General features: G+C 37.7%; 2 protein-coding genes across 3 annotated transcripts; one reads left to right on the forward strand and one right to left on the reverse strand.

The window, feature by feature from the left end:
* The first annotated feature begins 324 nt into the window (after positions 1-324).
* Positions 325-15,793, forward strand: LOC145778055 (uncharacterized). Its single transcript, XM_082589457.1, has 5 exons — positions 325-343; positions 1,390-1,511; positions 1,895-2,157; positions 2,506-2,642; positions 14,024-15,793. Exons 2-5 carry the CDS (start codon positions 1,422-1,424, stop codon positions 14,107-14,109), a joined length of 576 nt encoding a protein of 191 aa, XP_082445583.1. The 5' UTR covers positions 325-343; positions 1,390-1,421; the 3' UTR covers positions 14,110-15,793.
* On the reverse strand, positions 15,520-26,702 carry LOC145778056 (universal stress protein YxiE-like). 2 transcript variants are annotated; one of them, XM_082589459.1, is made up of 5 exons: positions 26,555-26,702; positions 26,211-26,312; positions 17,096-17,185; positions 16,495-16,601; positions 15,520-15,824 (listed from the first exon to the last, which is right to left on the reverse strand). In XM_082589459.1, exons 2-5 carry the CDS (start codon positions 26,263-26,265, stop codon positions 15,624-15,626), a joined length of 453 nt encoding a protein of 150 aa, XP_082445585.1. In that variant the 5' UTR covers positions 26,266-26,312; positions 26,555-26,702; the 3' UTR covers positions 15,520-15,623. The 2 variants fall into 2 exon arrangements, with proteins under 2 accessions (XP_082445585.1, XP_082445584.1); XM_082589458.1 differs by lacking the exon at positions 26,555-26,702 and having other exon boundaries at positions 26,211-26,437.
* Positions 26,703-26,968: the final 266 nt, after the last annotated feature.

The raw sequence follows: 26,968 nt of genomic DNA on the forward strand, positions 1-26,968 counted from the left end.
ACGTTGAAACAATGTAAAAATAACAACGTTTGCTTTCTGGGCTACTGCTGCAATGAAAATGTTGTGACGTACAATGACAATTGTTGTGACGTGCACAAGAGCAAAAGAGCAATTGACGCAGTTTTCAAACAGGTTGTTGAAAGTAAACAAATCATTCTTCAAAAAGATCTTCGACTTCCGCTATGATCAAACAATCCACGCGGATTCATTAACAAAAGAAAGACGAAATCACTTCAGAGACTTTTTCTAACTTTCTCTCGCCGGAGGCCAGCAAGCTACTGCAGCAAAGATTCAGAATATTAGTTTACTTGGCGAAGCCGCGAATCCGCGTCGAGTTGTCAGAGTGAGTAGTTTGTCATATCTTTGTCATGTTTTGTTTACTTATACCTACTCTACCCACCCAGACAGCAAAATTCGTCCGTAAAAATGACGGATTTTGTCGTCGGGGTACTATGTAGTCTGTGATATTTCATGGAGTTAAAATGATATATTTTGTCAAATGTAGATAAGAATGTGATAGAAGTTTGTCAGTATGACAAGGGAACGTTGCTGGTTTTGTTAAGAGCTTGAAAGCGAAAAGTTTGAGTTTTTCCTCTGTTCGTTAGCAAGAAAAACGTTACTCCTTGAGCAAAGGGTCTGTTTCAAAAAACAGCTTAAAATTGAAAACCTGTCGTCTGTGATTTGTGACCTTTGACCTGGGTTAGAGCTAGTACGAATGTCTACAAACATTTAGTGAAATTGTTCAAGTCGCCTCAAGATATATAAAGTGACAATCTGCATTTATTGCGACGTTTCGTCAATCAGACACGACTGACTTCTTCAGTGAGCTAGATCAGAAGAAGTCAGTCGTGTGTAATTGGCGAAACGTCGGGATAAAAACAGATTATACATCGTGTGATAGTTCAGCTTAGTTTGCACCAGTAGAACGCATCATGTTATTTAACCAAATACCTGGTGAACAGCCTCATTCAATTTTCAGCAATGAATTTAATATATTACTATTGACAGAAGTTAAAAATATTAAAAGCAAGTGAAACTTTAGTTTTAAAAGTTTCTGTCATAAAATGTCAGTTTAATAATTAGGGTATTACAGCAGTTCAGCTTTTCTTGAAACGATGCCAGTGAAATGTAAACTTTAACCTCCGAAGGTTTTTCTTTACCATAAGTCTGCTATTAGAGGTCTTTTCAGTGTTAATTCTTAATCCAACAAAGTTTGACTTAAAGTGGGTTTTTATCAACGAATTTATATGTTAAATTAGTTTTCTACCTCTTGCCAGATTCGCTACTTTTCTTTCTTTGCAGCACATCACTTCTTCTGCTTTCCTCCTCAGTTTACCATAACTGACCCCATCCTGCTGGTTTAAATAATACTTCGTTGTTTATTTACAGATTGTTGATTGTTGTTTAAAAAATCAGTCATCATGAAGTGGTTGATTTGTTGTATCATTACTACGTTGGTATGTTTGAGCAACAGTTTTCCTTGGGAAGACCGCGAAACCATCCATCCTGAGGTAATTGCACGCATTAAATAAATTGTTTTTGGTTGTGAGACAAATTTACAAATGTGGTTTTACATTTACATTTTTAGGCAATGTAAGCTACCCGACAGCCAAGATAACATATTCTCAGCGCTTGGGTTATTTGAAATCACTTTCATGATCCCTGACCAACTGCAGCAAAATGTTGCCTCATGATGATCCACAATGTAAATTGTCAGAGGAGGCCATAAACAATAAGTAGCCTCTTCCACAGAATCTTCATTTTAAAATGATACGGCCAGTTCATCAATGACATGTGCAATTGTGCATCATAAAAACGTGTTTATTTATTTTTATCCTGCTTCGTATGTTTCACGTTATGGTAAAATGCAAGCACATGCAATTTCTTGTTACAGGTTTTCAGTTTAAGTGAAGACCCCTCTAATGAAGAGATTAACACTCCTATTGATGACGTGGAGCGACTGAGAAAATTGGATGAGTTGATTGGCAAAGTCGAGCTAGCGGCAATGTCAAGAGTATCACTGGATGTAGATGAGGAATTGCCAATCATAGAAGATGCCTTGGAACAAGATGATGCAGTGGAACTTTTTAACGAAGGAGAAGAATTAGCGGACGTAGCTGGTGACTTAAGGGACGCTTCACTGCAAAAAGAATTCAGGTTTAGTAGCTTGAGTTTGTATCTTTGGAGTTTTGTTGATCAATGACGACTAATAGTGTACCTATATACTTTTGTTGATAGCATAATGACAGTCTTATACGCGATTTTTGAGCAGCGCGACGAGCGCTTTATCTTGTTCATTGATCTGCTGGTATCGCTTGTTGTAGTTTGCATTACATTATCAGTTTTGTCCCATACGCCCCAATAACAACAGTGTAATGGTTTGATGCCAAGCTCCATGGTACCAACCTATCACACTAGACATCAATCACAACAGTGGCCAATTTCCTTTTACGGTTTCCTTTCCTTTAGCAATTCGGTTATTAACGGTGTGCTTTGTCAACTCAGCATCGTCGCCCTACCCTACACATTCGGTCGATATGACCTGGACGGCGATGGCTACGTCACACCTGTGGAGTTAGCCGACGCTACCGGAACAATATTGGAAGATTCGATGTCGCCTTTTCGAAGAGCCGACACCAACGGTGAGCGATACTCTTGCTTTCAAGTAGAAAATGGAACCACCAAATCAGTCCATTTTTACATGATGCAATATCTGAATCAGTGGATTACAGAGCGTTTGCTGGCTGGGACGGGATAAGGACTAAGCGAAAATTATCTTAGCTATTTCATTGAAGCTCAAGTTCATAAATACTTTGCATTGTATGTCTTACAAAGCACTGGGTGAGCTTTCCAAGTCAGCTATGAATGTTGGTTCAATGCTAAAAATGACTGATTTGTCTGAGAGGACATTGGCTGCTTTTCCCAAGTTAGTGTGATGTCAGACGTCCCAGCTAGCAAAAGTTGCCCTCTATATCGTTGCAACGTCTCCAGACGTTAAAGTGATGTAAAATGATAACTTCGCTAGGTGAAGTGTGCTTTGCGACAACATCAGTCATTTTACGTTGATTCAAAATCATCAGACGGTGAATTAATGTAGGAAAAACTGATTCGTTTGCTGGTAACGTTTTAACTTGAAGAGCTCTTCGAACTGACGTTGTTCAGTGAAACATCGTCTTGTTGAGATCATTTGACAAAAACGATTTTCTTGGAACATTCACGCCGAGCATGGCAACGTCAAGTGCCCGAACGATCACGTGAAAAGCTGCTCATACCAGTTACTAACACTCAGTTTAAGAAAATGATTCTTCGTACATCGTTACAACATCTGATGCGATCGAAGCAGTGTGATAAGAAACATTTTTAGCTTAAAAATTAAATTTGTCTGGAGATTTGTAAAAGAATTTACCAACTTAACAAAATTACAAGAAACCTTGAGAATAATCGGTCGGTAGCATTTTTTGTTGGTATTTGTTGAAAACATGCTGTAGCGCAGTTAAGAAGTCATCCTTCAACCTATATCTAGCTGAGATTGCACAAGCACATTTAACATTATGTTGATGAATAGGCTGGCCCGGTATGTGACTTCACAATGATAGCAAGACAACATGAAACCGAGTCTCCATTTAGATTTCTGGCTTTTTGTAATTAGCCAGCAGTTTTGTGATGCAATAAGCAACCACTCATAGACAAACAGTTTTATAAGCGTGACAGTTGGTGACCTGCATTTCTGTTTGATGAAGATAAGCACCGTACATACTGTAAGCCACAGCTGAGAAGTTTATTTGCTCTTTTTCTGCTTATTCAACGATACTGAGATTTGATTGACAAATCAATTAATTTCAAATAGACCACACAAACAGTAGTTTTACAAAACGTAAGCCAATCATTTTACTTGTTTGCAATACGTGATCACTGATCAGGTTAGCAAATATTCACAAGTTGACGATAAAAGTTTGAGTTCTGATGCGGAGCACTGGCTTTCCATTCAAGTCATGGCTGTGTTGCTACCTTGCTTGGTTTTGAATAGAAGTTTCAAATTAATTTTCATGTTTTTGCGATGATTCAAACTTTATGGAATTTACATTTAAACAGACTTGAAGTTTTGTTTGATGTAGTCTTCAATCGTTGTTTTTCATTTTACGAACCCATGCTAGCCCGAAGTGCCTTTTCAAGACAGAGAGAACTGTGAATGTATTTTTTATACTTTTTTTAGTAGAGTTAATAGAAATGTAAAAACGCAACGACTCCTAGTTTCTTTGCAGTATTTGCCTCAGTATTACTCTTGTTTTGCACAGCAGCTTGATCACTGCTGTTCAAGATGAGACAATGAAATTGATGCTTGTCGTGTAGAACGTTGTTCTCTTTGATTAACTCCTTATGTCTTAATTATTTCCTTTTTCCACTGTTTCACATCGTATCAAAAGTATTGCATTGAAATGGTATGATCTCTAGGCTATCTTGCAGGTAAAAATGTCCATGTTCAATGATGTCGAGCTAAAAGTCAATCAGGAGTTTTATTTTTTTGTAAAATTAGACGTTTCAAAGACTGGCGAGCTGCTGCAAAGTGTGATCCAAACCGTGAAGACCGATTGCTTTAGCTTTTGAACTACTTTTGATAAGGCACATGAGAAAACAGACACTGCAAAACCCAGCAAGAAAATCAATTCTTTTTTACATGAATTTAGCGTCTGCAGCCGTTGAATAAAAATAGAAAAGGACTGATAGGCTAACTCAGAAGCTTTTGAAATCTTAATGTTGTTTCAACCTGGCCTTCAATTTGCAATTTTGCATATCTTGAATGATGGTTTCAACAAGACTCATAAAATTGCGCGATTGGTGTTGAAAGGTGGAACTAATTTTCAGAACTGTTTTGGTGCATTGATGTTCATTAGGGCGTGACCGATGTTTACATGACGCTATGTGTTTAGTTAGTCCTGTTATTTTGATCGTGAATGGGATTTGACTCAATGACTTCACTCGATAAAAGCGCCTTCTTCAAGTCGTTCAATGAATCGGTTTTTCGAACATGCAAAATATTGTTAGATACCTCAAAAATATCATGTCTTCCCTTTGCTGTGGCGTTTGTGCAAAAAAGTACTGCCACTCGAACCCTCTCACAAACAGAACAGCTTCAGAACTGTCAGTCAAATACTGTGCAGTTATGTACATTAGGAATGTTTAATTGTACAAAGTAAAAAGATTTCAAATTTTGATGCATTTTGATTTGATGCAAAACTCTTTGCGTTTGGGTTCATTTTAAAAGAAAAGTAATTTCGTTTTGTTGTGAGTTTGAAATGAAAACGAAACAAAGATGTACCAATCTTGCTTAAACCCATCTGGCATTCGTTCCAAAGGTTTTAAGCCGGCCCTATATAACTGCTTATGATTCAGCCGCTAAATATTGTACATTTGAGAAAATTGACATGCACATGGTCTAATGCTTTAGCTACTTTTTGTAGTCATATATTTTCAAAACAAATGCGTAGTTTGTGTATTCTAAATGCATATGTAGCAAAAAAGTTCTAAAAGCACGAATTTTGCTGGCATTTAGTCATTTCAAGGCCAATTTTCTCTGTTCGAATTTTGTTTTTGATGATTGGCAAACATGCAAAAGTAATATCTTCAATAAAAAGCTTTTTTCTTTAGCAAACATTGTTTTTCGCGTTTATACCATAATTAAGCAGTTTTCAGATGATTGTGATAAAATAATAAATTGCCCCAATTATCTTCTCGGCGAGCTATCGTCGCTGCGTCACATGTTTCAGGCTGGAAAGATGAATAAAAAACTTAGCGATTACTGGAAAACTACATTCATTGCCCCAGACAGCAAAGTTCATCAGGTTACATTGCTTCAACGTCTGCAGACATACAAAACTGATTGATTTTGTATTTGGTCTGTTATTTTAAGTTTTCAAATTTGCCGAAAATATTTTCAGGCCGAAAAATGATTTTTTGTCTTTCCTTCAACATCGGTAAACGTTGAAACGACATAGAGTGGCATTTTCGTGTTTGGATTGCTGGATATTTCAATCAACAGTATCATAGCCGATGCAGCCTTTGATGAACTAGTTACTAGATGCTCAGTTCGTAAATTTTTCCAGTGTTCCCTTTGTCGCGCAGTGTCCCAAAGTGTTCTTGGTTGGCTGATTGATGTATTGAAATTGGATATAAATGTTGTTCGTTGTCTGCCACGAGCACGTTTCCCGAGAAGACGGCCGCTTAGACAGAGATTTTCTAAATCTTCTTTTCTGATAATGTGACCGAGATATTTACTTACTGGATATTTACTTTTATGCTAAACATTGAGAATTCTTTACCTGACACCCTAAACTCACAATACCAGCGTGTATAGCGCTGTATGAAGTTTGCAAAAACAATGTTTTCTATTTTCTTACAGCATTTGCAACTTGTTTTGAAAATGAAAAATATAAATTATAAATAAATCACGCGTCAAGTTTTTTCAATATGTTTAGAAATACCGATAATGTTTTCTTGGCGAAAAATCTTTTGATTTTTACTTGGTGGTAAACTTCTGTTATTTTGTATTCATCAAATGCTGGCATTTGCACAACAGTCTAACCTTTTAGCGACATTTATTTAGAATCGATTTCGCTATAATAACAGCATCTTTAGCGCATGATATAAATTAATATGTAGCCTTCCAGTGTAGTCGAAGAATATCGTGAACCTAGGGTGGTAAAAGGATATACCCTCGGCCCCAGAAGCTCACACTAGAACACCCAATAACCTAAAGCCTTCCCTTTATCACAAACATATTGTGAGCGCAAACCAACAAGTGCAGATGGAGGACTTGTATCTTAATCCACTTTCGTTGTTGTCATCTAGTATTGCGGAAACAATGTCAATGTGAAAAATTCCATGCAATCTTTGCCACAATTTATACGACAATTCTGATAGTATTCATGAAATGCTACGAAAATAGAAAATGGATAGTTTGAATGCATCATGCAAATCAATGACAATGCTTCAAACCAAAAAGTTATTCCAAAAACCTTTTTGTTTAATTTCAAAACCCTAATTTCAAGTATCAAGGTACTGCAGCTTTGCAAAACGTGACAAAGTTTCCAAGTTACAGGATACAAAATAAAAACAATAAGCTACCTCAGTGTGATGAAAGAACTAACTTACGTCGAAAGAAAAATAGAAGAGACTCTGGTCATTCGTTGTGGACAAGTTATTTTTCCTGTTTCAGAGCACGTTGAATCAACATATAACTACAGTAGTCAATTTTAACAGCTCAGATCCTGCATTGAAGTAACAAAAGTGCCCCGATCAGGATGCTACAGGGCCAGGCATACTACGGGTCTAGTGTTATAAGCAGTTGACAAGGCGAAACTATTAGTTTTAGTTGTGATAAATGTCTTAGATCCACCGGTGAGCGCGGAGACTGAGCAAACAATGAAAGCCAGAACATGAGTCATTTTGGCATCGATTGCTAAAATACTGAAATTTTCACAAAATTGCTCTACCACTTGCGACAAAATGCTTATTGTGAAGCTCATATTGCTCCAAAAATGTCCAAATCGGGTTTGCACAATGCGCAGACAATAAAAACTAAAAGTCAATAAAAATCTAGCTTTTTATTAAAATTCCTTCAATAAGATTTCAAAACTAGTGTAGGGCGGGATTTTTTTTTACCCGTCGAGTAACAGGCACAGTTAGAAATACTCAGCACAAAAATATTTTAAATCAGTTCGTTGCTTTGGAAAAAAACTCTGTTTAAAAGTCGTTTTGAACCGCCCTATGTACATACGCTGCTCCGAAGATTTGACATGAGATGGATGAACGTAGGGCATACATTTTCATGCACTTTGTTGTAATCCACTATGTTTGGCTTTTGTGAGTGAACACTGAACAGTAGTCAATAAGTCAAGTTCAACTTAAACGGTTTCACCTTTTATATTCTTTTACCCCATTTTGTAACTGAGATTCAACAATGTTTGAGGCTTTGTGTCAGGATGAAAGTCAGTGCCGTGCGGTTGCATTCTTGTACGATACCATCCCAGTACGCACTGATTCAACGTCTGCAGACATTGAATTATTGGCAAGGGTCGTTTCACGGTTCAAGACATTCTTCTGTGTAAACTTCAAACAATTTATTCAAAGCCGTAAAATCCTTTGCACAAGTTAAACGTCAATCATCAAGGTCAAGTTTACTTTTCACAACATTTTTCTTTGTCATTTTGCGACGTCAATCTGATGTATGATGACTTGCACCTTCCTGATATCTTATCTAGCAGAACCGGCTGCCAGGACTGTGAATGTCATACTCAATGCAACGTCACTGTCAAATTTCTTTGCGTGACTTATGGAAAATTTGTGACTACAGATTTTTTTTCTACGTTTTTTTGTTACTGGCAAGCAAAAACCTTCAAAAAGTTTTTTCAAATTGTTTTATTGACAAATCTGATCTGTTTGTGTCGTCGAAGCATTACTTGTACGAATTTGTGGCGTAACAATGCAGCCATTGTACTTGCTGTCAACAGGTTGGTTGGTGTAAATGTGGTGTTTGTTTGAACTCCAAACGAAAATACAATTATGGTTAAGATTGAATCTCCAAAGTTCGATCAGCCCAACAAAAACCTTCTTGTTTGAGGTAAGGGGTCACGTTTGTTTCATTCAAACTGCCTGGAGTTGACAACAGTCTTTTTCGTTTTGATGTTTGCACAGGCCCGTAGTTATACATTTCAGCTTGGGGGGCTCAAAAGCTGTTGCGAAGTAAAAGGCTATGCACCAGTGGCGGCTCGTGACTTTTGGCCATGAGGGTGCTGTAAATGGTGATGTTAAATATGACGTCATAAAGTGACAGGACAAGCGCCAAAGGCGCGAGCCTCTTAGGGGGGATCTGGGGGCATGCCCCCCCAGAAAATTTTGCACTTTTATATGCTCTAAAATGCCATTCCTGGTGTTTTCAGGACAAAAAATAAAAATTTAAGCAGTTTAAAATGTGGATTTTTAGAACTTTGAAACAAAGAGCATGAGGGATCAGTATCGAGCACGAGGGATCAGAGAGAGAAAGCGAAAAATTAATGAATGTTATCACGGAGGTTGAAGATACTTTATTTCAAGAGCTCTGTGCCCCTGAAAAGAGCGATGTTGGTGCAGTGGACCTCACTAAAAGATTTAGGCTATATATTATGCTAAACCATCACAGAACGCTTAGAATAGTGATACCTTTCAGAGTAAACGTTTTCAAGGCATGTTTTTGAAATACAACACACCAATACCATCCAGCGCGGCTGTAGAACGCATGTTTTCGCTTGGAAAGGACATTATGCGTCCCAAACGCAGCAGATTGTCAGACAAACGTTTTAAAATGCTTATGTTTCTACAAGGAAATAACTAAAAGCTTTGAGCTTGGGGGGGCATTGCCCCCCGTTTGATTGCATCAAACTGGAAAGTTGAATGTGAAATGTGTAGCCACTCCAAATTTGTAATTTGTATCAGACAGTTTGAGACTCAAAATTGTAGCTATCAAAGATACAACACGGAAAAATGTAGAATTTTATTATTGTAAACAACACAAAGTAGTAGCTGTAGAGCGACAATGTGAGCCAACAGGTAGCATCACATCTTTAACATTGTGTACATGAGTTTTCGATACGTAGGCTATGCTGTTGCAATCACGAAGGAACTTACTGTTCTAGCATTTGTTTGCCAAATTACGGATTTCTTTATCGTAGTGCACGGCCAAAATACGGCAATTCCAAACCAATTTGTGAATATGACGTATGAATGAATCATTCGCACAAAGAACGATTGCTCGAGAACCACAGAAAGTTGACGTAATTTTTAGATGAGTTTGTTGCATCACAATTGTCGCTATAGGTCGAAAAAAGGAAATTTTTGTTGCTGAGAAAGGTCCTGAGTTAATGGGCTTCCTAAAATGCAGTTGCCTCAAAGGAACAAACACCAATTTACTGCAGACCGACACCCCACTTCGTCAGGTTTTGGAATAGATTATCATTTTGCACGCAAAACTACCCTTGTATAACTTTTTTATCCACAATAACATCGAGGAACCAGAGCAGAGATTAGGACGCATCAGCGTCTGCTTCTTTACTAAAACAATTAGAATCACCCTCATATGACGAAAACTGCCTGATGCCAAAGTAAAATGGTGTTTTTCTTCAATAAAAAGTTTTGAGCATCATCAAAGCAGGATTTGCCGTTGAATCATTGTAAAAATGACGAACTTGCTGTCTGGCATACACCATCTCCTTGTTTGTAGAAGAGATAAGAATCTTGTCAAGCAGATGCGTCACACGATTTTGCAAACAAACCTTTATTTGTACATTATTATCACATACCTGAAGATGCAAAGACAGCTTGATAGATTCTATTTGTTGAAAAGTTTTGAATGCTTTTTGTAACGGTAGCAAAAATGACAAAACTCTAATCAAACAGATAAGCATTTGATTGTCAAATTCGCATTCCAGCCCTGCTTCACTGAGCTGTAAACACCTTTAGATCATCTTCGCATACACGCATTAGACTTAAACCATTATGGTTTTGCCATCTTTTCTTTTTGTTGATTCTGTTTCTGTATTTTATCTTCGCAACATCGTTTCTTTTGCATTCCGACGAAGAAAATTGAATATAAATTACCCTGGAGCTGTGACTGAACTAAAGAATTGAAGATGCGTGTTTTATTGTGTTTTATTAGTGTACATTTCTAAATAGCAAATTGCCCGTGAAATTGCCACACATGTTGAATTACGTTGATCACAAACTGTTTAACTGCCTTGTGCGACAAAAGCAGAAGTTTGCTACTAAATTTTGTTCAACTGTGAGAAGCCAAACTCTAAAACCTTTACTTTTCAGCAAAACTAAAAATGTTGACCTTTCGAAGCTTCTGAGGCAGAAACGTCATTAAGATTTCAGCGGCAAAACCGCCTGTTGTTATCTTAGCTGCAGAAACAGCATGATAGTGATCACAAGTTCACAGCACTACAGGGCACCCACCATCTGTTTAAGTTATCACTAACAAATCTGACAATCGAATACCATGCTTTTACAAACAACGATGAAACCTACAAAACTACTTTCTCAAGGCGGAATTCAAGTTCTTTGAAATTTCTTCTATCGAGATTTTATCGCCTTGTCTCTTGTTGCTCTGTGACCTGATGTCTACTTTTACTACCAAATATTTTCAAATAGTTTCGGGAGAGAGTTTGTTGTCTTGTACCAAAGACAGGCAAGACAAAACAATACAACTTATATATAAATATTTTCGTTTGTGATGAGGGCTTAAGTTTAGCCGAAAACGTTCAACTGTTAAAACTATTTATAAATATGTAGAATATATTTTTATAATGCTCAACCCTGTTGTATTGTTGTGTCTTGCCTGTCTTTGGTACAAAAAATATTTCCATTGTTTGTGTTGTTCTTTTTTCATGAAGTAACTAAGCCACTTTTGATGTGGGGCTGCATATTTTGTAAAGTTTTTTTTTGTGTTTTTGCCTGAATCTTTAAACCGTTATTACCCCTGTTGTAGAAATTAGCTGATGTATGTCCAGCGCAGTTGAGAAGATAATTTGGAACCAATAGGATTCTCGGGCCTCGAATTAAAAGAATTCTAAGAAAAACTCACTATATCCAAAGAATAAGAGATTGTTTTTCAAATTCCCGGCCCCCTGGGGAAAGTTACGGGCTCCAAATTCATCCCGTTCCCTGGTCCAAAAGCACCCCTTGACCCCTGTCAAGGTCACTGTCCGTGTCACATAGGTATGTTGATGTTTGCTTTGCCATGTCTTTAATTAGAAACTTTATTAGTGGTTCGCTTCTATCTCTTCGCTTGTTTCAATCAAACTGAGCAGTCGGGTTAACTGCCAGCAATTCTCTGAACTTGTTCAAATTTAAGATTGAGACATTTTTTTCAATTCAGCTTTTCTATGATTTCCTGTAGTTTGAAATTGAACCCATATATCTCGTTTTTAAAGATTTTCAAAAATTTCTCCAACTTTCCTTCCTTCAATTCATTGTCGCAAGATGTTGAACAGACGTGGAAAAAACGAAATTTTGGCTTTGATTATATTAAAATTCGTGTGGCATCTCGATTTTAGAATCTATTGCTTTTAATGCGTCAGTGATCGGAACCCAATTGGTTTTGACCTTCGTCTAACGTCATAATGCATGGCAGTCAGAAATTTAGGTTTAAAATTTAGCTGTTCAATTTCAAACCAACGTTTGCGAGTTTAAAGAGGACAGTGATTCAAATATTTGCCTTCATAGTTCCAAAACGGCTAAATCAACACAGTTTGTGAAAATGTTAGCTGTTTCTTGAAAAGAACTTCCACTTCAACAGTGACTTGATAGCAGATTAAACTCATGCCCAATTAAATAAATTAACTATGGCCACCTAGCTAACATCGTGTTAAAATATAAATGCATTGGCTTGATTGGAAATAAATTTTCTTTTACAAAGCACACAACCAAGTCGTTAATATGAAGCGTTTTTCATGGTTTGACACCTGTCAGAAGATATGTAACAAAGCCGTAGTTATCTATTAACGTTTTGCGACGAAGCAGCAGGATATCTGTAGCCTACTTGATTCAACGCTCCCCAGCTTATGAACCAACCTCAGGATGCACATTGTTTTAAAAACGACTTTCGAAAACGTATCATTCTTTACAACTCCTTACGATTGGATCTTTATTCTTTAAAGTGGATTTAACGAATATAACTTCAACCGTGAGAATTGGTCACTAGCTCTTCTCTGGGTGATTGTTTGCTTCATGGTAAGGTTTGCAAATGCTGATATGGTTCCTTTTGGAAAAAAAATCCTCAAACTGCAAAGTCAAGAAGGTCGCCCTTTAAATTTACTTAATGCCGTGTTTCCCCATCCAGCTTGAGTTATTGATTGCGTAAGTTTTTGTTGATTGACACCATGACAATAGACATCTGCAAAGCAAATAATGTACATTGTGAAACATAATTTCAGGATGAATTTTGTAGAGATACCGTACGTGAAACGTCAGTGAACCAATTTGTATGTTTCCGCTGTTACTTTTATTGAACATCTCAGTACAGCAAAAAATGAAGTAAAGAGTAAATTGAAAAGGCCAACTCTAAACTTATGGTTACCTAAGTGATGACGTAATGGTACGCTTGAGTTTCGCAAGAAGATCGACCTCTTTGTCTTTCTTACCACTTGACTGAACTTTCACAGGCAAGCTTCCGAAGCCGCAGAAATAACAATCTACTCGACAATTGTGGGTTCGGAAGTAATCCAACTTTTGTTATACCTGATAGTTTGTGGGTCTATGCTTTCGTCAGATCAGCGCTAAGGTGTCAAGTTTGTTGTATACATAGAAAAAGCGTTACGCAACATCAAGTTCATACAAACAGTAGAACTTTTGCGTTCACCGTTAGTTTTATGTTGCAGAAAAAAACTCGCATAAATTAATTTAGTACTTTCAGACGCCTAATTGTGCAATGAATTACTTTTCCCTCATTCGTTATCATTTGCCAAAGTTAATTTACTTCTTGTTGAGTGCAGACTGCATGGCTTCAATATAATTGAACGAGTTAAGATGTCATAATAACGTAACAGGATAATAAGTGATTGATTAGTTATTCGATCTCTTAATAGATTGCTGTTTATGTCTATAAACGTTCTCGGATATGATTTCATGCTTCATTTGCCCACTTGACAAGTTACTCTGACTGATCGTGTTCATCCATCATAACTATAACAACTATCAACAAAGTTGAGTTTCAACTATCAACAAACTTAAATTTTTGTTTAATCTTAACGCAGATAGCACGTTGCTGTACAGAAGGATGCAAAATACACAACATTCAAAACATACTTATCAGAGATATTGAGGAGAAAGCAAAATTTTTTTGCTCATTTACAAAAATCTAGGCTGATTGCTCAACAGCATTCTTGCTCCCAGACTGCACAAGCCGTTATTTGTAGATGTTGAATCAACGTAAAAATAATGGATTTTGCTCTACCTCTGCGATAACAAAATAATTTGTTGTTTATATTGGTAGGTGATGGATTACTGACGAAAAAGGAACTTCACAGAGCTCCCTGGGTTTTTGACTTCAACAAGAGGCGAGGAAGAGGACGTCATTGATGAGGAGCTATCGGATGTTGCTGAGTTATCATTGTGCTCAAAGTTGCCACCAAATAGACGCTGCTCAACAGAATGAACCCTTTCAAACTCTTCCCAAAAGAAGATTTTAAAAATCTTTTGTTGGCAAACTAATGCCAGAAAAGCTTGTATTGTTATTGTTGAAAGTTTATAAATGTCTCCTGTAATCGTGATATGTAAGGTTTTTGAAACAAGAAAATGGCCTAACACTTAAGCAAGTAAAATTATTTTGCCGTAATCAATAGTTAAGAATTTTTTGTTTTAATTTTTCATCAACAAAAACCATAAAATTTGTTGAAAACTTTTATAAAGATTTGAAGTCAACAAACTGAATTCAGCGCAGGGTTGTTGAGAGGATAATTTGGACCCGGTCCCAATGAGATCTTCGGGCCCTAAATCAAGGCACTACATCTTAAGAATACGCGATGTTTTGTCAAATCCTGGGCCGCAGCACTACTGTTTATTTTGTCTTTCAGTTCGAAAGGAACTATGCGACTCAGTTTAGATACACCAAATGGTCAAATATTCCACTTGGCAGCCATAATCAAAGAAGATTTTGATTCAGCTGTTTCTAAAAAGCACGAGTTTCATGCATATTTTCAAGGTTTTGTTGAAATTATTTGTTCAGTTTTGTTTGAACTCTCAGTAAGTGACTACCGTTGTGCCATACGTCATTGTGATTTGTTTATGAACCAATAATGCACAATCGCTTGCTCAGTGAACCGAAGATGTGCGTACACTTCAAGAATGACCGCTCAGTTCTGCCGACATTAAATCTTTGTTTTGTCCTTTTCGAAATACATCACTGATTTAAAATTTAAACGTTATATTATCTGTTCTATAGCGCCACCGTGCGGTCATCGCCAAACCCAGTATTAAAACTGTAATTTTGTAAAATGAACACTTTGCATGTCAACGGATTTGTCGTTTCTGAACTACAAATATCTAAAAAGCATCGACTTTGAAAAGAACCAACACCCTAAAACTTTCCTGATCAAAATACACTGGTTCAACTCCCTCAACATCGCTTTTTCACATGTAAATGCTCACAAGCATATATTCTTAAGATACAAACTTGGTTTGGTTCGTCAATTTGAATCTTTACCTTCGCCCTGACAACGCCTTTGATTGGTTATTCCTGGCAGTTTCGCACACTTGTAATAAGGCTTTGAAACACTGACGCAGGCCAGTTAGCAAGATTGACAGAGTGAAGTTTTCTGCTTGTTGTTGAAGCGTTCTTGTCTGAATTATTTCATCTATTAGGTGTCCCTGCATAGAGAGCAGACCTTCAGGGACACCTAATAGAATCAAAAGCTGAACCAGCGCCGCTCGGGCGTGTTGAAACTGAGCTAACGGGGCGGAAACAAAACTGGTCGTCAGAAACCAAGACTGTTCAGTGTTCACGACAAGTTATGTATTTTTGATTTCAACTTTCAGTTCAGTAGCTTAGATTCATTTACGACAATAACATTAAAAATCGCAAGAAATGTTATGTTCTACTCCTTGGGGCAAACGACCACAGGTATGTTGGAGTGATGAATAACGTAATCACTAACAGAGCCCAAAAATGTACGCTTGACTGCCCCCAAGCCTCTGGAGCCCATCACGATGGCGTCACAGTTTTCCTTGTCAGCGATAGAAATGATATTTTCTCCAGGTTTCCCTTCGCTGATTTGAAAAATTGACTTGTGTTTTGCCTGAGAACAACACACTATGGTTAGTCAAGTAGCCTAAACAAGTGGTATAACTCCATTAGTTTCAAATCCTAGACCGCCAGAAAGCAAGGATTGAAACTTGTTTATTCGGCTACTGAGCTATTGAAGAGGACATAAACAGCAAGATAAGGAGCCAAGGCACAGCCGTTGCGGTCGAGGTTTGTCAGTCATATCGTGGGATATAAGGGTCCAATGAGGAAATAGAGAAAATTTGTAGCCTTTTGATGTGGCGGATAGCCTAAACCAAAAGCGGTTGGAGTTTCGCATCCCGATGATCTGAAATTCCTTAGTGAAACTACATTGAACGCACATTACTCATAAACTGCATTGAACGCACATTGCCCATAGACTACATTGAAGGCACATTGCCCATAAACCACATTGCCCATAAACCTTAAAAGTGAGGTCACCTATAAGACAGGCCATGGGGGATCCAGGGGGGCGATTAATTGTCTCCTCTAAAACACAAAAAGTATTTTTATTCGTGGTATGTTTACAAGGTCGGATTAATGTAGATCTGCACTTTATTATGTCTTATTGAAATCGCCCCATCCCCCAACGGCTGTTCTCTGGATCCGTTCCTGAGACAAAGTCACAAAAAAAAAACTGTAGTAGATATGGAGCGATAACTTACTTAGCCTACTTTACTTACTTTCACGTCTTTGCATTTTAAGTCATATTTGTTTTGCAGTGCCAATATTTTCTTGTTAGCCTGTTGCATTATATTGTTTATTTCGTCGCTTGGAAACGCGGCACCTTCTGCAAGAAAAACAACAAGTCATGTGCCTGTTCTCTTTCTAGTGAAGCAAAATCTTGGGTTGCTGGGCTGAGCTCTTTTTTGTGTATCGCGGCAGATGAGCCAAGTCACCTCTGAACGGTCAGGAACAAGATTCTTAGCCTAAAAATCATTTGAGACATGCTGGTAAAATCATCAAATGGAAACCGGTCCAGAAGCAAACAGATGACACATTTTTAACCACTTTTCCATACCACTTTTTGATTTGGTAAATGGAAAATAAAATATCAATTTTTGTAAGCACTCTTTGTAGGCTACTGCAGTAGTAGGCCCACTTCAGTCTATCCAAACGAAAATCGTATTTGAAAAAAAACAAAAAAAACGTGAAAATCGAAAAAAAAGTCATTGAAACATAAAACAACTTCTACACAAATGGCGCCAATATTAATTAAAGGTCGAAAAAAAAAGGTGGAACGGTCAAAACGTTATCTGAAGAATGAAGGCAACCGCAGCACACCTGTGAAGCGCAGAGTGGGAAGGGTTGGTTGAGGGGCGGCATGGACAACGAAAAGTTCAGTTCCTTCTTTATAAACGTTGCTCATGTACCCTGAAAGTAAAAAAGTTGTTATTGAAGTTCATTTTGCAGCGGCAGTGTAACTAACCAATAAGGTTGTTTAAAAAATAAATTCAAAGATAATATTTCATCGACCACATATATATGATACAAGTTGTTTCGAAAAAACGTTTTTTTTTTAATTTTGGCTGCTTGTTCAGAGAGTAAGTCTGACGTTCGCAAGACATCGGTTCAAAACTGATTGAGAGCAGGCGGTTGTGTCCTGAATCTTGACGTTTGAAGTGAAGACAAACGTTGTTCTTCTTAGAGATGGAGAACTTATTTACTATGGCGCCTCATAAGTTAACAAAATATTAATTATCAGCAGGCCGAAAAAACTTTAATTTTAAATGAGGTTTATCGAACATGATGACAAACTGTCTATGCAAATCAGGCTTGTTTGTTATAAATCAAGCGGAACTAACAAGACAATTGTCCTGCAGGCTACTTCTGCAAACTAAGTTTTTAAAGGTACACGATATTCCTTAAATTACTAGAAACAAATAAATCAAATATAGTTATTACTATCTAAACCCTTGACAGCCTGTTTCACCTAAAGGAGGATCATCACATTCATCAGAAGGTCCTTATTCAAATAGAATCTAGTAATATTTATAGGAACAAATAGTATTTTATTCTACTGTAAAAAGCATCTGCACAGCTTTTGGTCTACTATGCAGTAAGCTACAGGTAACCTAATTTAAAAATGCGAGTAAAAACGCCCTTTGATCATCGATAGATGTATCTAATTCTAAAGTAATAAGCTATTGATAAAGAATCTTTGGTATTGAATATTATGCAGTTGCTAGATAAAAAAATATGATGGGACTAAATAACGTGAAAGGCCACAAAAGAAGTCACTTTAAAAATTAAATATAAAAATTTTCCATGGTTTTGCTCCGAACTATCTGGACACTTTGCTTGTTCATTATAAACCTGCCAGAACTTTGCGTTCTCAGCATCAATTGCTCTTGTGCAACTCATGTAAGACACAATATGGAAATCGCACCTTCCCAGTTGTTGCTGGAATTGTTTGCATATTTGTGTAAAAGAATCTGAAAATTTAAATTAATTCAAAGCTCGCTTGAAAACGTTCTATTTCAATGAACATTATGACTGAAAGTATTGTAGTAATCATCACCATTGTCATGTACAGCGCCCAGGAGCATAGTTTGACTGTGGATGTGGCACTATATAAATATTGTTATTATTATTATTATTATAAAAGATACAATCAACTAAACTATTGAGAATGTACCAGTGAAATTAGCCATTTTTAAGGCACTTAACCACAAAGTGGTTGAGTTATAAAGGACATGGCAATATCTACGGCACTCATCATCAGTCGTCATCTCCGCCTGCAGCAGATTGCGCATCAACAATTCAACACGGGTTATTTGCTTCCAAGAGTGGCAATTTTGAGCCAACTCGCCCAGTGTCGCCAAGTTGAGTCCGGTCCATGATTGGATGTTGTCTTGCCATCGTTTTGGTTGTCTGCCGGCTACGTTTTCTTTTTCCTTCTACTTTGCCTTCTGTGCAAACTTTGCTGATTCCGAATTGTGATCTTTTAGTGTGGCCGAACAGTTTTAAAATTTTTGATTTTATTATTGCTGCAACTGGTTGTAGTTTTGTCATAGTTAAAAGATCTTCTGCTTTCGTGTAGTCAAGTAGCCTTTTGTTGGTCATGCTTCTCATGATGTGATTTTGGAAGGTAGTGAGTTTTTTCATTGTTGATGATGTCCCATCTACGGCACTAGTATTGCCAGATATGAATTCTGCCTTAATTTGAGAAAAGTTTAAAGCCATTGAAAACAAAAACTTGTGATTTGGGAAACTTTGAAGTCCTAAGTAGAAAGCAAAATCCTCACCCTTGCATTAACTCTGGCAACACCTGCCGCAAAACAATGCTTTTTGATCCCAACCATGACAACTAATGCCGTACGTCTCCCTACTTCAAAATTCGAATTATAATAGTAGTCTGGGAGCCTACGACAGAAGATTTCACCCCATAAGGTACAAAAGGTTTGACCCCTTGAAGTTACTGGGGTCAACTATGTCACTCACAAAAAGTATGGAAGATTGACCGCGCCGGGTGGATCTGGTCCCTAGAGCCCCCTAAAAAGCCCAAAAAGGGGGTTAATTTCACCCCATAAGGTACATGGACCAAACTTGGTGAAAACGAAGTTCTATGTCAGGACATCACAAAAATATCAAATCTAACAATATTTTCGAGTGGAAAGGTGATGTAAGACCCCCCCGAAAGTGACCCCCCGGGGGGTTAATTTCACCCCATAAGGTACATGGACCAAAGTTGGTCAAAACGAAGTCTTATGTCAGGACATCACAAAAATATCAAATCTAACAATATTTTCGGGTGGAAAGGTGATGTAAGATGCCTTCAAAGTGACTTCCCTTAATGTGACCCCCTCGGAACGTTTATTTCACCCCATAAAGTACATGGACCAAACTTGGTCAAAATGAAGTCTTATGTCAGGACATCACAAAAATATCAAATCTAACAATATTTTCGGGTGGAAAGGTGATGTAAGATGACTTCAAAGTGACTTCCCTTAATGTGACCCCCTCGGAAGGTGTATTTCACCCCATAAAGTACATGGACCAAACTTGGTCAAAACGAAGTCTTGTGTCAGGACATCACAAAAATATCAAATCTAACAATAGTTTTGGAAGGAAAGATGATGTAAGACTCCCCTAAAGTGACCCCCCAGGGGATTAATTGCACCCCATAAGGTAGGCTACATGGACTAAAGTAGGTTAAATCGAAGTCTTATTTCAAGGCATAACAAAAATATCAAATCTAACAATATTTTCGGGTGGAAAGGTGATGTAAGATAGAGATGCAGCGAACCCAAAATTTTTATCCGCACACCGCACCGCAACTGACTCATCTATCCGCGCACCGCACCGCACACCGCAATTTATCTGGAACTTTGACACTGCACCGCACCGCACACCGCAAATTACAAAATTAAAAAAAAATATTTTAACGAGTTATTGTTTAGAAAGTCAATTGTAGGAAAAAGCATCCATGGCATATAACTGGTAACCTAGTACCAATACAGTTGTGCACTAATTGGCCAGGCTAACCAGATCATATTCTCTTATCAGCAATGCATCTAAGTTCTAAGACATAATACAAACTAAGACAAATAGAATGTTCCTGGATCCAGTATCAGGACTTTTGAACACTTTTTGTAAGCAATAATGCAATTATAATGCCAGTGGCTATATGAACTACACACACAAGAGTAAAACTTATAGCCTGAACTCACTGGGCTAACTGATATAGTAAATAATGCGGTAGTTGCGCTAGGCCTATAGCCTGGTAACTGAGCTTATCAGCTAGGCTACTAACCAAAAACATTCGTACAGCTTCCCTGACAAGCAAGCCCTAAAACCCTGTCAACTGCAAGCCATTTGCAATTTGCATTTGCATAGCTTTCCATCTTAGGGTTTCCGAAGGGAAAAATAACTGATCCGTGTTTCCAATTTAAATTTGAAGTTTCATAGCTGATTCTTGAAAAGTTGAAAGTTTACGTTTACGAAAGTTTAATTTCTTGAAAGTTTACGTTTACGAAAAATTAATTTCTTGAAAGTTTACGCGGCAAGCGGCGCGGCTTTGTCATTTCAACCTTCCACGCGGCGCGGCGCGGCACGCGGCGAAAAAGTCAAAAGCGGCCGCGTACGCGGCGCGGCTTGCATCACTAATGTAAGATGTCATCAAAGTAACCCTAAGAGGGTTTATTTCACCATAGAGTACATGGACCAAACGTGGTCAAAACGAAGTCTTATAGGACACCACAAAATATCAAATCTAACAATACTCTCAGTTGGGAAGATGATAAAAGACCTACCCAAAAGTGAATCTCCTCCTATAATTTAATTTACTTCATCCCTTACTTGAACCAACCTTGGTGTAACGGAAGTGCTATGCCAGGACAGTAGGCTACCAATGGATTAAATCTAAAAATATTTTTATTTAGGTTTTGGTGAAATACATTCACAAGCTGTCGCATGATGCATGAAATGGAACTATAGCCTACTTTACAAAAAGTTTTTGTATAAATCATGTTCAGTCAATCGAAAAAAGGCAACAGGACATGACAATACATGGCTTTGTAACACCAAAAACAGAAAGTACATGAGAAGCATATAGGCTACAGTAGCCAGAAAATTGATCGAAGATCTTGATACGACCACTAAATGTTGAATTAATCGAACAACTGACTATCCAAATCAAAACGTTTCGAAGTGAATCATTTGGAACGTTAATTCCGGCAGTAATGAACATTTTCCAGCTGCTACAATAAATAACCCAATAAACCCAATGTAGTAAATTTTTGTTTAATGCCATTTGCTTCATGTCTCTAATCAGTTATTGTAACTGTTCATTCATAAACAGAGATTGTTTGTGTAAATGTAAACGGTCGTTTCTTTATTCTTCATTGTCACTGCTGTCGCTTTCACTTTTTTCGTCTTATTTGGATAGTCAGTTGTTCTATTAAGTCAACATTTAGTGGTCGTATCAAGATCTTGGATCAATTTTCTGGCTACTGTAGCCACGGCGCCGATCCCTATAGGACAGTGGGGACATGTCCCCACCATCTTTTTACATGTCCCCATCATCTTTTTACATTATTTTTGTAACGTAAAAGGGAAAATATTACCCGAATGTCACAATTTTACCAGTCAAACGTTTAAAATATATTGAAAGGAGGGGACAACATTTTTGTTTTATGCGAGGAAGCCCCAACCGTAGTAGAAATGTTTTATTAAGCAGAGAAACCCTGGTGTAACTCGCAAATTGTATTTAATTTGGTTACCACACAGTGCAGAGTTTTAGAATTACTTTGAAAGAGTCGTACAAGCATGTAGTGCAGTAAGTGTAGCTTGTGTTACTTTTGTATAAGAAAAAAGCTATTTTTTCAGTTATTATTACATTGAGGTTAAGAGCTGCTGAAATGTCTTTACCGGTTTGGCAAAAAAATGTGTATAGGAAAATCAGCAGTTGGAAGGCTGGCAGGCAGCTTTTTTTCAATCGAAAAAACTCTTACCCTACCCAATTTTTAAAAGACTTGTCACGTTCCAAATCGTCTTCAGTATGGACATGGCCATGGTTAACCTCCTAAACTTCAAGATCGATCGGTCAGAGTATTTTGCAGTCATTGACAGCTCGCAGCAAAATCTTACTGACTATTTCAAGTCGACCGATCTTGAGCACTACAAAATTCTACAAGAATCACTCTTTAGTGGAAAGCTACAATCACATTTGGTAGACGATTATCTTCAGTTCTTTGACACAGAGTCCCTTGCACAAGATTTTCGAATGATATTCAAGAAGATACCATCCGCTGTTCGGCAAATGTTTCCGCAAGTGGAACTTTTGCTCATATCACCAGCCCGCTCGTGTTCAGCTGAACGCTCATTTTCAACTTTGCGACGTATCAAAACTTTGTTACGATCTACCATGACACAGAAACGGCCAAATCATGCAATGGTCTGCTATGTGCACAATAAAGTTTTGAATTTGATCAACCTTCATTACAAGCCAAGGATCAACCAAGGACTTCGTTTTTAATTCGCCGGAGACTCGTTGCCGAGTTGCAGTGTTTGGACTTCTGCTGTCCAATGCTGACACAGACAATTAAAATACATTGCATTAGACTTGTAGCCTATCTACTGTAGGCCTATTTGTTTGTTTGTTGAACAGACCCCAATATTTCAGCTCGCTTCGCTCGTCTGCCCTTTCTTTCCTAGTAAATGTCCCCACCAATCTTAGAGAGCGATCGGCGCCCATGACTGTAGCCTATATGCTTCTTATGTACTTTCTGTTTTTGGTGTTACAAAGCCATGTATTGTTATGTCCTGTTGCCTTTTTTCGATTGACTGAATATGATTTATACAAAAACTTTTTGTAAAGTAGGCTATAGTTCCATTTCATGCATCATGGGACAGCTTGTGAATGTATTTCACCAAAACCTATATAAAAATATTTTTCGATTTAATCCATTGGTACTGTTCTGGCATAGCACTTCCGTTACACCAAGGTTGGTTCGAGTAAGGAATGAAGTAAATTAAACTATAGGAGGAGATTCACTTTTGGGTAGGTCTTTTATCATCTTCCCAACTGAGAGTATTGTTAGATTTGATATTTTGTGGTGTCCTAGGACCTATAAGACTTCGTTTGGACCACGTTTGGTCCATGTACTCTATGATGAAATAAACCCTCTGGGGGTTACTTTGATGACATCTTACATCACCTTTCCACCCGAAAATATTGTTAGATTTGATATTTTTGTTATGCCTTGAATAAGACTTCGATTTAACCTACTTTAGTCCATGTAGCCTACCTTATGGTGTGCAATTAACCCCCTGGGGGGTCACTTTGGGGGAGTCTTACATCATCTTTCCTTCCAAAACTATTGTTAGATTTGATATTTTTGTGATGTCCTGACATAAGACTTCGTTTTGACCAAGTTTGGTCCATGTACTTTATAGGGTGAAATAAACCTTCCGAGGGGGTCACATTATTGGAAGTCACTTTGAAGTCATCTTACATCACCTTTCCACCCGAAAATATTGTTAGATTTGATATTTTTGTGATGTCCAGACATAAGACTTCATTTTGACCAAGTTTGGTCTATGTACTTTATGGGGTGAAATAAACCTTCCGAGGGGGTCACATTAAGGGAAGTCACTTTGAAGGCATCTTACATCACCTTTCCACCCGAAAATATTGTTAGATTTGATATTTTTGTGATGTCCTGACATAAGACTTCGTTTTGACCAACTTTGGTCCATGTACCTTATGGGGTGAAATTAACCCCCCGGGGGGTCACTTTCGGGGGGGTCTTACATCACCTTTCCACTCGAAAATATTGTTAGATTTGATATTTTTGTGATGTCCTGACATAGAACTTCGTATTCACCAAGTTTGGTCCATGTACCTTATGGGGTGAAATTAACCCCCTTTTTGGGCTTTTTAGGGGGCTCTAGGGACCAGATCCACCCGGCGCGGTCAATCTTCCATACTTTTTGTGAGTGACATGGTTGACCCCAGTAACTTCAAGGGGTCAAACCTTTTGTACCTTATGGGGTGAAATCTTCTGTCGTAGGCTCTCGGTCTATAGGGGTGTGAAGTAGAATATTTTTCAGACTGATTTGAAGCTTCTTGACTCTTAAGCATATGAAATGCAAAAACTGCATTACTCCAGTCTCTGATGTGATCTTGAATGACTGGTGATTTGCACCAACATCTAATACATAAGCAGTAGGCTACATAGTTCACTAATTCAAATTTTGAGAGCTGGTGTACTGTACAATGTCTCCGGCTAAACGATATTAAATATAAACGCTATGACGTGATATAGATTGGAATCAACCAATGTATATAGACTAGGGTAAAAAACAAAGGTAAAGCGGTTTCACCCTATATTTTCGGTCGATTCTAATATATGACATTGTGGTATTTTTGACCAGAGCAGAGACTTGTAAACCAGCTCCAAATTTTGTTTATGTAACTTGCAAAAACTTCTCTTAACAAATTTGTAAACTGGCAACTTTCTTTTTGAACTGGCAACTCTGCTCAGACAGTTGAAGAGCAGGCTTGCCAGATTGGTCCTTTTGGGGCCAAATTTGTGAAATGTGGCCCTTTTTAGAGATAGTTGGCCCCTTGGCCCTTTGTTTTCAATATTTGGCTCTTTTTGAAGCAGTTGGAACATACTATCAAACGAGCTATTTAAACAAATGTCTTTCGGAAATTGAGACTGATAAGTGTTACTGTATTACGATTTTTTAGACAGTGTTTAGCTGACAATGTTTATGCCAATGCCGAAAATTCGAGTGGAAACACTGTAGAAGATGAAGATTTGGAATTGTTCTTGTGGAATGTAGACTGTGTTGTTGTAATGTTTGTCTTTGTTTGTCATATCTTTATCCTGCATTGCGGGAAAGCGGACTTAAGCGCTATGCATCGGTGTACGCCTTCCGATGTACACCTGACCCATGCTGGCAGCCGACGGCAATGTCTGTTTCCGGTTGTCTACTCTATTTATGACTTAAATTTAGTACTACCCATTACTCGAAATCGATCACTGGGTAGAGGCAATTATCGTAAAGTTTCTTGCCCAGAGAAACAACAGCAAGTGCGGGTGGCTGGAATCGAACATGCAGGCTCTCGACTGCGAGCCCAACGCTCTAACCACTCGGTCACTGCCACTGCTGTCATCAAAAATATTGTTTTTCCATTTACATTGTAACGTTATTGACGTTGCTAACGTTATTATGTTTTATTAGCAACGTTATTAACATCATTGAACAATTTGGCTCTTTTTTACCCAGTGTGGCCCTTTTTCGACATTGTTTGGCTCTTTTTCTCAAAAGCTGTCTGACAACCCTGTTGAAGAGTGAGGCATTTTCACAGAACAATTTCAACGCAAAACAAAAAGTTCTGGAAGTGGCTATTTCTACACACCTGTTGCCATGGTTAAAATCAGGTGTTGCCAGAGTTAGGATTAAAGTTAGGAAGGGTTAAGGTAAGGCTTAGAGTTAGGAATAAGGTTAGGGTTTTGATCTTTGCCCAGGACTAAAAAAAATTTCTAAAATAAAATTTTTGTTTTCAATAGCTTTAAACTTCTCTCAAATTAGGGCAGAATTCTTTATCTGGCAACGCTATTTAGGCTATCTTTACACTGTATAGTGTAAATATAGCCACAGCTAACAAAATTATGCCTTTTAAACCATGTGAACTAGAAACTTTGATATGCACAGTGCGAGTTTTAGAGCATAGTCCCACTAATTAAGCTACTGTAGCACGTAAATGTCATCAACAGGCCTACAACAAAATCATGTTGGTGCTACACTTTCATAACATTTTAGTTCGTTTTGCAGTACTTAATTTTCAGCAAAATCTGTTAAAAGTCAATACATGCCACTGGGTGCTGATTTTATCGTTTTATTTTAAGAAATAACAAATCTAACGTGTTGCAAACTAACTTACAGTCAAAAGCTTTTTCCGACTGATCGCTTCCATCAACAGCAATAAGCACCTTCATTTTGACAATTGCTTGTGCTGTTCAACTTCTGTATCTCTGAACACAATCTGTGCAAATGACAGTCGATACAAGGCGTTACTGGCAACTTTCTATCCCACAAGTCAAAAGTTAATAATTATCTAAATCCCTGATTGTCCAGCAACCATAGTTAGTGACTGCCAAGAGCCAGCCTCATGTGTGCAGCGCGTTTATGACAAAATAATAAGCCAAATTAAGTTTAGACGCTGGAGCCCATTTACACTAATTTAAAGTTATTTTATGTTAAAATGATGCAAAAATTAGATGATACTTTGAGATACTACGTGACTTGGGTTGGATTGTCAACAAGGTTGTCACGGAATTTTCCAGATGATAGGCAATTTCAAAATCTGTACGTAGTTCCAATCATTCAAACTCTGCAGACGTTGAATCAATGTAAAAAAGCAAATATTGTTCGCTAAGCTAGAAACAACAATGGCAATTGTGGTTAGATGCCAGAATTAAAACGCAAACCTATTGTTGCATTTTGACTGACACTTGACAGTCAATCAATCAATAGTTTATTTGCCAAAAAGAGAAACAGTAGGCTACATTAGGGTTGCCATACCGTCCGGAAAATTCCGGACATGTCCGGAATTTAGAGTTAAATTTTGCGTCCGGGAGGAATTTTAAAAAATGCTCAAATGTCCGGAATTTTATGATGGGCGTTTTGGGGGAATTAAAA

Source organism: Aplidium turbinatum, chromosome 10 (genome assembly GCF_918807975.1).
Source record: "Aplidium turbinatum chromosome 10, kaAplTurb1.1, whole genome shotgun sequence".
NCBI classification, from domain to species: Eukaryota; Metazoa; Chordata; class Ascidiacea; order Aplousobranchia; family Polyclinidae; genus Aplidium; species Aplidium turbinatum.

Coding starts and splice junctions, on each gene's coding strand:
- LOC145778055 (XM_082589457.1), top strand. CDS start 1,422: ATGAAGTGGTTGATTTGTTGTATCATTACTACGTTGGTATGTTTGAGC. Junction 1,512..1,894: donor GCGAAACCATCCATCCTGAG/GTAATTGCACGC, acceptor TTCTTGTTACAG/GTTTTCAGTTTAAGTGAAGA. Junction 2,158..2,505: donor TCACTGCAAAAAGAATTCAG/GTTTAGTAGCTT, acceptor TTGTCAACTCAG/CATCGTCGCCCTACCCTACA.
- LOC145778056 (XM_082589459.1), bottom strand. CDS start 26,265: ATGAAGGTGCTTATTGCTGTTGATGGAAGCGATCAGTCGGAAAAAGCT. Junction 17,186..26,210: donor GTCGGAAAAAGCTTTTGACT/GTAAGTTAGTTT, acceptor TTTTACTTTCAG/GGTACATGAGCAACGTTTAT. Junction 15,825..16,494: donor TAAAATGCAAAGACGTGAAA/GTAAGTAAAGTA, acceptor TGTTGTTCTCAG/GCAAAACACAAGTCAATTTT.